Raw genomic sequence first — 9,390 nt, 5'->3', positions numbered from 1 at the left:
CGGAGTTCTCCAAATTGTCCTGCTTGGGCAGGCATAAACTAGACAGAATTTAGGCATATCCCTCTACAGCTGTCTCTTAGATCTAAATCTGTAAAAAACTGTCTCCACTCCAGTCCTTTACCACACCGGACAGGATTTCCTTAAACCTTTGTTTAGTGGTAAAGAATAAAAGAGTAAATCTCAACTCAAAATTACTTTATTTTCATTCACTTGGCTTGCAAGACAAAGGACATGATTATTTTCTGAACGCTTGGTCAGCAAAGGACTCAGCGCCAAAGGACATGTTAGCAGTATCCATCTCACAAACTCTGTGTGTTTTCACCTTCTTTATCACACCAACAGAATGGGAACATCCCACAACAGGGCTGCAGCCATGGCTTCCAGATGATGTTGTACCTGGAGAGCTGCTGTGGGACTGCAGTCAGTGTCCTGCGGTGCTCTTCAGTGGCTCTCCCAATCCGCTCGATTACAGTGTCAAAGAGGGGCTCAGTGTCAGCTGACAGAGGCTGGGACTCAGAAGGGTCTCGTGAGAGGTCAAAGAGCAGTGGAGGGTCATGATGGGTCACGCCTTCCCCAAAACATGGGCAAATTCTTTTTCCATAACAAGCCCCAGCCCCGAGTGGATGAAAGACTGGGGTCACATAATGAGCCTTCCAGACAGCTCCACCTGTCAGAAAAGAAATCTTATGGCACAACTACAAGACAGTAGAGGAAAAGATGAATTGTCTTCAAGCAGTGGTTGCTTACTAAGGAGACATCTTGTCACAAACCCTGGCTTTCACATCACCACAGATAACATTCTCTGCACCAAGTACTGAGTTTAAAGATAGAAAACAGTGAAGAAGATGTATCAGGCTTCAAGTGTAGTAGGCAGCCAGCTTCTATTTCCATCCCACTTCCTATAATGCATTTCCTTTATTACTTACAAGTATTTTTTAGCTGTAAGACAGCTCCAGCTAGCGAGAATTACTGGTATATAATGCATAACAATTTCAAAAATCTCAGAGATCAATACAGATAAATGTCATCATGCAAGAAATCCGTCATACATCAAGAAAGATATCAAGAGAAGAAATCTCATACCATGGTTAACAGGAAACGTTTACACTTACTGTCCTTTTGGTGCCATCGCACTGCATGCAAGTAGGATCCGCAATAGTGAAAGAGAAACTTATGCTCTGACTTTTGAGTTCTTCCTTGGAGTAAAGGCATCAAGTTTCGTCCGTCGATTACCCTAATGTAATGAATATTCAGGAAGGGACAAACCTGACAGAGTTAACTGTATATTGTCACAGCCAGCAGATTGTCAGGCCAACATTTTAAATCCTTTAGACTTTTTTAATTTATTGAGTTAATTCGCTATTTTCAAAATATATGGAGAAACTTATTCCAGTTAGTAATACATACACAGTATTTAGGGTTTGGTCTACTGAAATAATATTCTTTATTCAGACAAATTGATACTGATCTCATAATTGTTTATATATAGCAAATTCAAAGGAGTTTGTAGAAACCTTTTGAACAAGTATGGGCTTCATGTTGTTAGGAGGAGTCTGTATGTGTCCATAGCTTTGGTAATTTGATACCAAAACAACTTCAGCCATCAATTCTTTCCTGAGCAATGCTGAATTTTGTTTAGAAATGAACAAGACCTGTGGCCACATGCATACCTGTGGGCATATCCAGGTGTGTATGGAGAAGGGAGGGAGGGTTGCTTTTGAGTTTAAAATCTTAGACTGGGTTTGAGACTACAGTATAGATGGGAGATCTCCTTGGATTATTAAAAAAAAAAAAAACCCAAAACACTGAAATTATTTAGTTGATAACTCTCCTTTCAATTTCTCCTACTGAAAATATCTCCATACCTGTCCTGTGGCAATATTCCTCCAGCCAGATGAACAACCGTGGGAAAAATATCCATCAGACTCGTAGGTTCATTGATAACAATGCCTGCAGGTAACACTCCTGGCCACCTGAATATTCCTGGCACACGGATCCCTCCTTCCCAACCTCCCATGCCTTTTCCACCTGCAGTAAAATTAAACAATATACAGTTCAGAGGCAAACTCACAAGGAAGTATTCACAGAGGCAGCAGACACAAGAGTGAAGAAATACTCGATACTCTGTTTAAATTTACACAAAACTTAAGAATTACAATATTACCTTAACAAACAGCTCTAAAAAATATTTATTCTCTTTGTAGCCATGGATTCCCTTCAGAATCATAGAATCATAGAATGGCCTGGGTAGGAAAGGACCTCAAAGATCCTACCTGCTATGTGCAGACTCACCAACCAGCAGACCAGGCTGCCCAGAGCCACATCCAGCCTGGCCTTGAATGCCTCCAGGGATGGGGCATCCACAGCCTCCTTAGGCGACCTGTTCCAGTGTGTCACCAACCTCTGAGTGAAAAACTTCCTCCTAATATCTAACCTAAACCTCCCCTGCTTAGTTTAAAACCATTTCCCCTTGTCCTATCACTATCCACTCTCATGAACAGACACACCCCCTCCTGTTTATATGATCCCTTCAAGTGTTGGAAAAAAATACATGCTTTTAATACAGAAATATTTCCAAATGCCTTAAACATCTTTTGTATTTTTCAAATTGAGATTTGGATCTGACTTTCCTAATGCAGTATCTCTAAACTCAGAAGCAAAAAATCTGAACTATGAAATCAAATCATATACACGTTACTTAAAATGACAGCAAAACACCTTTTCCCAGCTTGCTACTAACGTAAACTAACACAATACAGCATCTTGATACCAGAGATGAAATAAGGAAAGAGATGGAGAACAAGCATACTATAAATAAGACCTTCTCTAAGAGCCAGCAACCATTGCTTGGCATCAAAACATTCACCATGTGGGAGCCAAAGTTCCATGCCTTAGACCTCTGCTGTGCCCTGCAGAAAAGCTCAAGAAGGTTTGTAATTGGAAAAAACCTGTTTTAGGAAAGTAAAAACAAGAGAAGTTTGGGCAAGAAGTGGATGGTTCACTGGTGGTAAGAGAGCCTAAACCCTGAGTCCTGTCCAAGCACATGCTCATGGCAGAACACAGGAGGAAGTGATTTAGTGATTCAGTGTTGCTGGGGCAGATGGGAGAAAGTGCAATGAATGCATATCTTGTGGCTTTAAAATTCTACTGCACTGCTCAGGAAGCTGTAAGTTGCTGTAAGTCATAGCACAATGTGTCCTTACCCTATTTCATATCAAATAGGCAATGATTTCTGGAAATAATGAGAAGAAAAAAAAAAAAGTAAATCAGGAACAAACATATTTGTGGCCTAGCAGGGGAAAAAGAGGACCGTTAAAGGGATCTATCACATTTTATTCAGGGCTTTTTGCTTGAGAACACCGAGTAGTTTACAGGTATCAAACTGTATAGTACTGTTATCAAAGAGATGTGTAAAAATGCTTACATTTTACTGAAAGAAAAAGTAAGATTAAAGCACCTATGTTTGTTGCCTGTATTTCAAGCCAGAAAACAACGTAACCCACTCTAGCCTTAACAACGTCACCTAGGTTACATCATTGTGTTTGTATTTTTAATCAACATGTAAAGCTGTATTTCATTTCTTACCTTTATAAATGCCATTCCAGCCACCCATCTGGGTAGAACCATTCTGAGCTTCCAAGTGTCCTCCATGATCAGAGGTAAAGTATGTAAATGTATGATTTTTCAGACCTTCCTTGTCAAGCAAATCTAAAATTTTGCCTTAAATTTAAGAAGAGAGACATCAGGGTTCCAATTAAGCAGTTAGAAAGATCAATCCACACGTATAACATTTTGATGATCTTTTGCAATGTGTTTTGAGAAGGTTTTAACAGCATAGATTGCTGTGGATACCTGGCTTTATTGCTTCTCTTGCTTTAAAACACACAGATATACATATCTGAAACAAATCCCTCATCAAGGATACTTACCCACCATCCAGTCCATTTCTTCTACATTGTCTCCATACAAACCGTGATGGCTTTTCCCAAGAAATTTCACTGTGGTGTAGAGAGGTGTGTGAACATGAAGAAAGGAAACAAAGAGAAGGAATGGTCCATGTCTGTTTCTTAAAAACAAAGAAGCATAATTTTTGCTGTGCATTTTAAATATTTTGGAAGATTTCATATTCATCAATGCACAGACACAAACAATCGGTCTATACTGTGTCCACATACATTGCAACCCCATTGATCTTAGTTTATTGTTGCTTTCTTGCATGAAATGTAGACAAGACAGATAGGTTTTTAGTCAGATTCCCATGCGTAAACAGGCATGGCACTCGTGCAGTGCTTTTAAGAATCAGCTGCATGTCTCTGATTCTTTTTTTAATTAAAAGCAATTGGAAATAGTTTTATATTTACCTAGATTGACATGGCTTTTCTAAGATGGCCATTAAAGTTTTTCAGTATATATGTTTAAATATACTTTTAAGAAAAGGACAGTTACTCTCCCTGTTTTACAGAAAGACATCCGGCACACAGAAATATTTATCAAGGGCTGTATAGGCCAAAGAGGAACTTGAAGCTAGTAGTAAATTAATGCTGTTAGTCAGCTTCCTTCTCAAGTGTTCGAATGACATGAAAATGGAGCCAAATGTTTTGAGATTTTCACATGGAATAATTTTGTGCATCATTCCCCTTTTATCTCATGTTTTATTAAGATTATGAGAAAAAGTACAAATGGGGCTTGCAGAGTGACATGTAAGAATTAGCTGGTCAATAATGGAAGAAATTTATTATTTACAGATTACAGTGTATAGTGAGGTGTTTATGTATAATTTGGTGAAATCTTATTCGTTGTCTTTTTCTACGTGGGTAACTAAAATTTAAATTTCTAAATAAAAAACTTGGCTATGACTTTTAAGAAGTTATATTTTTAAAAGCTATATGGCTATAGCTAGAGTGGAAAAAAATACCCTATTCCAAGAGCCCAGAGCCTCCTATCACTTTTAAAGAAAACTACAGACAATCATTTTACCTTTTGATAAATGACATTGCCTCCTTCAGCATGAGGGAAGCAGTCCTCTCTAATCTCATTGGCTGCTCAGTGATATCATGGTTCCTCATTAGGATGCAGTTCCAACGCTGCACAAAGCCATAACTGGAGTACCAAGAAATGAAGAAAAGGCAGCCTGCCAACGTGAAACAGGCAATTATCTTCCAGCGGATGGAAACCAAACCAGTCAGTCTTCCAGCAGCAAGAGTAAGCACAGCAAGGGCAATTATCTGACTGTAAAGCCAAAGCTTGTCTTGAAGGGCTACATCCATATCTGGAGGCTTGTTTTCTTGACAGTTGCTTATAAGTGTAAAAGGCATGCCATAAAAGTAGTCAAACCCATGATTTAATGGATGGTGACAATGATCATTGAAGGATTCACAGTTTACACCTTGATGCCACTTTCCTGAAAGTTTTAAAGCATGAAAAAAATCAGAACATTTAACTGGACAACTTGAACAGATGCTCAAGTAGCATTGCAAGTACTTCCTTGGGAATTTGGTGAATCAAAGCAACAAAGTGCACAAGCAGGCAGGATGAAACCAGTGCTTGATGGGTAAATGTTGTGTCCTAATGTGCGAACCCCAAACGGTCACACAATAAAAAGAGAAATCTGCAAAATGGCCAGGTCAGGTACTGGAGTGATGAAGGTTGAGGATGGGATTTCAATTGCTTTTCAATGAGGATCAGGGGATCATAGTCTCTAAATCACCAGCTGCTTTCTTTAATATACCTCCTCCCTAACTTTCAGTTGCTTTACTTGCAACTTCTTTTAATACGTTATAAATTTACTAGAATATCCAAGAAACTCTTGGCCAGTGTTGACAAACACTCTGATCACCAGACTCAGAAAAATGATTTCCTAGGCATTGTCCTTATTCAATATGAAGAGGAGGAAAAGGTGTAAAACAACCTTTCACTCTATCCCTGCCTAGTCTCCCAAACAGAGCATGCAGACAAAAGCTTAGAAAATGTGCTGGATCAAAGAACCCTGAGGTTTGCTGGTCTATATGATTGCCAGGTAATTATAGACTCAGCCAGGAAGACTTTACCTCATTATCTTTCAATTCAATGCAGCCACATTTATTTTCAGAACTTGGAGATGACAATGTTTTTGGCACAGCTGAACTCCTTGGCTTTAAGGGATATACCTATAAATTTATACTAAACGATCCATTGCAGAAGTATCTTTCACTTGAGCAAGTAATAAAAGCAGGACAGAAGGGAGAAGAAATACTTCGCCAGTCCATTTTAGAGTATTTAGAAAAAGAATGATGAAAATTGAAACTGTAGAGGTCTGATCAATGTCACAGACAGGAAGGCACGTGCTCCAGGACAGTGTTTCTCTACTGTCCTTCTATTTTCCTCAGCTTCATTTGAGGGAACTGCCACAGTACTGTGCCTCTTTGAGGCCTCACAGCATCACCTGTGAGGCACTTGTGCTTCATCACCTGTTTTGTGGGTACAGACTTCATTCCTTTCTTTCCCTATCCTCTTTTGTTTCCTTGCCTTTTGCCTCAAATGCTTTTGAAATGCTCAAAGACTGTTTTATTTGGAACAAATAACAAAGTTAACAAAACTCTCTCACTGGGCAAAACATTCAAAAGCCTTAAGCCAAGTAAAATAAATGCTCACCCGTAATAATAATGGGTTAGGTTTTAATCCTTCCTGCTTCACATGCCCTGTGCAAATATCTGTATTGTCTTAAAACTCTTTAGATCACAGTGTTTTCAGTCTTGTAATTACAAGGTGTTGTTTTCTGCTTTCAATCTTCTGGAAAGGAATCATGTTCATCAACCATTTGGGACAAGGGCAGTGCCTAAATTCATGTCATTAAATCATTTTTCAAACTTATACTAAAACATTTTCACTTACCTATCAACCCAGTGGTATAGCCTTGTTGCTGTAGAAGTCTGGCAAAAGTTGTTTCATTTTCAGGGAGCCCTCCTGACCCAGCATTCCACTGCAGTGCTCGGTATTGATTGCTGGAAGCCATCCCTGATAGAAATAGTTCAGATCACCCCTGATGGTCTCATGCTCTGCTTGCAGAGGCTGGGATGCTCCTGTCAGCCCCCCAGGTCAGGTGCTTAACCTACAGCCAGCAGAGTTCCTCACTAAATGTAAATTTAGGCATATCTCAAAGGTAGGTGCATCCCATTAGAAATAGCACATCTAAATTCAAGTGTTATTTTTCAAAACAAATGCTGCCTAGTGCTAGATTTACCATCAAGCCGAAAATTAATTGGTGGGGAGAGTTTATAGAGTATACAGTAGATTCTCTTTTCCGCTTTTCTGAGTATATGTTATCATTTGGCCTCTCTGCTCCTCATCTAAAATGAGAGATAATTGCATTTCCCTATCTCAGGGGGATGTTGTGTAATGTTAGGTGAGATATAGCTCTCTCAACGCATTGATTTTCCACTTAGCTCTCCTAATGTAAGCACCTCATTCTCCTATGTAACTCCTACTGGGAGATATCTATTAAGTCTTCCAAAATGTGTCTCAAGTAGGTGGTTAATGGATCCAGTATCCCATTGTCACTTCAGTTTTGTGACTTTCTGCACTATCTTGGCTATGAACTTCCACACTTCCCTCTTGGGAGCCTCGTTTCAACCTTATCTCTAACCATCACCATCAAAATGAATTCCAACAGTTCAGCCCTGGCTGTGGTGTACTAAAGAAATGACAAATGGTACTCTTGGCATTTCCCTATAGCCATCTATTTTCATCATAAAGATTTTCTGAATCCTATAAAGTAAGCTGATGTCAGCTGGTGAGGCAGTGGTTTCTGACTGTAAATTACTTACAGAAAGTTACAGACACTGGCTATGCACTTTCTAACTCAGAGTGAGGAATTAACTGAATTCTCCTCCATTCCTTCTTATTAGCTATTATCGTCCCTCAGCTCTGTACATTAGAAATCTGCTGTTCAAAATGGGCCCAACCTGATCTGATGGGGTATCTGCCAGTGAGAAAAGCTGCTCTGCTTGGAGTGCAGAGCGGAGCTGCAGCAATGTGCTGAGTAAGCTTCACTCCTTCTCTTGCCAGGCGGTCAATGTTTGGGGTCCTAAAATAAAATTTCAATTTTTAAAAGAAGTGTCCTGAACTTTATTTTTACAATTTTTGTAATTTTAGTTTAAAAACAAAACTAAAATGGAAACACATTTATATAAGGAGGGTAATTTTTTTTATGCCAAAACTCCTGCTGTTCTTTTTTTTTTTTCAACCCAGTTAGATCCTTAATTTCAGAGTTTATTCAGTCAGTCTCCCAGAGCACATAGAGCTACTGGAACCAAGACTTTCTGCATCATGCTTTTAAACGCAGTGCTTATTTCATAATAGAGTGATGTAACATTACATAAAACTTATATTTTAAGATTTTGCATAAAACTTTAAATAGTTAAATTTTATGAGCCTAGCTCTCCCAGGTAAATGGACTACAGCAGCAGAAAGAGTTGAAATGGATACTGGAAAAGCACAGGGAAGTATGTATGAAATGGAATTAATAATTTCATGAATGAGAATGAGAGAAAATTTTATTACTAAAATATGTAATTGGAGAGTTAGCAAATGGGGGGGGGGGAGGGGGAGGAAATAGTAGAAAAAAATAAAAAACAAAATGAAAATATGATGCTTTTTCCCTTTCACTGTGCATTGTTTATTTAGGCTCTATTCCCATGTGCATAGAAACAACAGGTACTTTAATGTACCAATTACTGAACTACCTTGAACTACCTGAAGTGCCTTGAATTAAGAATTGCTCTTATTTTCTTGTTAGGTTTAATTACTCAGGATAGATATTCTGTAGTGTAAAATATATTTTTCTGAGACATTTTTTTACCTTATGGTATTGTTCCCATAACATCCTACATCTCCAATGCCGAGATCATCAGCCAGAAACAAAAGTATGTTGGGTTTAGAGCCCACAGCTGTGCTAAAGCCAAATGTATTCCAGAATAAACATGAAATCAGCACCATTAGGAAGCGTCTCCTGAAACACAACAAAGTAACTGTTTAAATCTGGGACTCTGAGAGTGGTTGTGAGCCCTCAGGCACCAGATGGGTAGTATTAAAAACAAATCAGTGGGAAAACTCAGTTTCCCAGTCTCACTTTAAGTGGAAAGCAGAAGGCCAGAGTTTTAATGATTTCATTTCTTGCATTTCTACCAGCCACATCACTGTAGTCAGACAGGTTGCAGTAGCCTTTCTGCTGACATTCCAACATGCTAACACCCACATACTGCTCAACTGCATTTAGTATCTGGTAAAAGGAGAATTTACATTTTTACACATAAGCACCAGACTTTTTCAATAAATACACTTAGTGCATTTGAAGCTAAGCATTTTGATGGACAGAGGGCAGCTCAGTCTCTCGCACAGGCTGAGAATTCTGCA

The 9,390-nt window shown here is 38.9% G+C and overlaps 1 protein-coding gene and 1 long non-coding RNA gene across 4 annotated transcripts in view; one reads left to right on the top strand and one right to left on the bottom strand.

The window, feature by feature from the left end:
- Window positions 1-180: 180 nt before the first annotated feature.
- The window catches only part of LOC128071715 (arylsulfatase D-like), a 13,814-nt gene continuing 4,604 nt past the window's right edge, over window positions 181-9,390 (bottom strand). For 2 of the 3 annotated variants that reach the window (XM_052664714.1, XM_052664715.1), the window contains exons 3-11: window positions 8,837-8,986; window positions 7,941-8,062; window positions 6,871-6,993; window positions 4,978-5,401; window positions 3,930-4,066; window positions 3,586-3,720; window positions 1,866-2,028; window positions 1,113-1,234; window positions 181-667 (exon numbers count right to left, since the gene is read on the bottom strand). In XM_052664714.1, coding sequence (XP_052520674.1) covers window positions 300-667; window positions 1,113-1,234; window positions 1,866-2,028; window positions 3,586-3,720; window positions 3,930-4,066; window positions 4,978-5,401; window positions 6,871-6,993; window positions 7,941-8,062; window positions 8,837-8,986 — 1,744 coding nt within the window. In that variant the 3' untranslated portion in view covers window positions 181-299. The remainder of the gene's footprint in view (window positions 668-1,112; window positions 1,235-1,865; window positions 2,029-3,585; window positions 3,721-3,929; window positions 4,067-4,977; window positions 5,402-6,870; window positions 6,994-7,940; window positions 8,063-8,836; window positions 8,987-9,390) is intronic. The other variant, XM_052664716.1, reaches the window with a different exon arrangement.
- LOC128071725 (uncharacterized) overlaps window positions 420-9,390 on the top strand; it is a 23,268-nt gene continuing 14,297 nt past the window's right edge. Inside the window, exon 1 of the long non-coding RNA XR_008201996.1 lies at window positions 420-533. This is a non-coding gene — a long non-coding RNA (uncharacterized LOC128071725). The remainder of the gene's footprint in view (window positions 534-9,390) is intronic.

The sequence above is a fragment of the Tympanuchus pallidicinctus genome, unplaced genomic scaffold (assembly GCF_026119805.1).
Source record: "Tympanuchus pallidicinctus isolate F22 unplaced genomic scaffold, pur_lepc_1.0 scaffold6, whole genome shotgun sequence".
Classification (NCBI taxonomy): Eukaryota; Metazoa; Chordata; class Aves; order Galliformes; family Phasianidae; genus Tympanuchus; species Tympanuchus pallidicinctus.
Note: the sequence above shows the minus strand (reverse complement) of the source record. Positions and strands in the feature narration are given on the sequence as shown.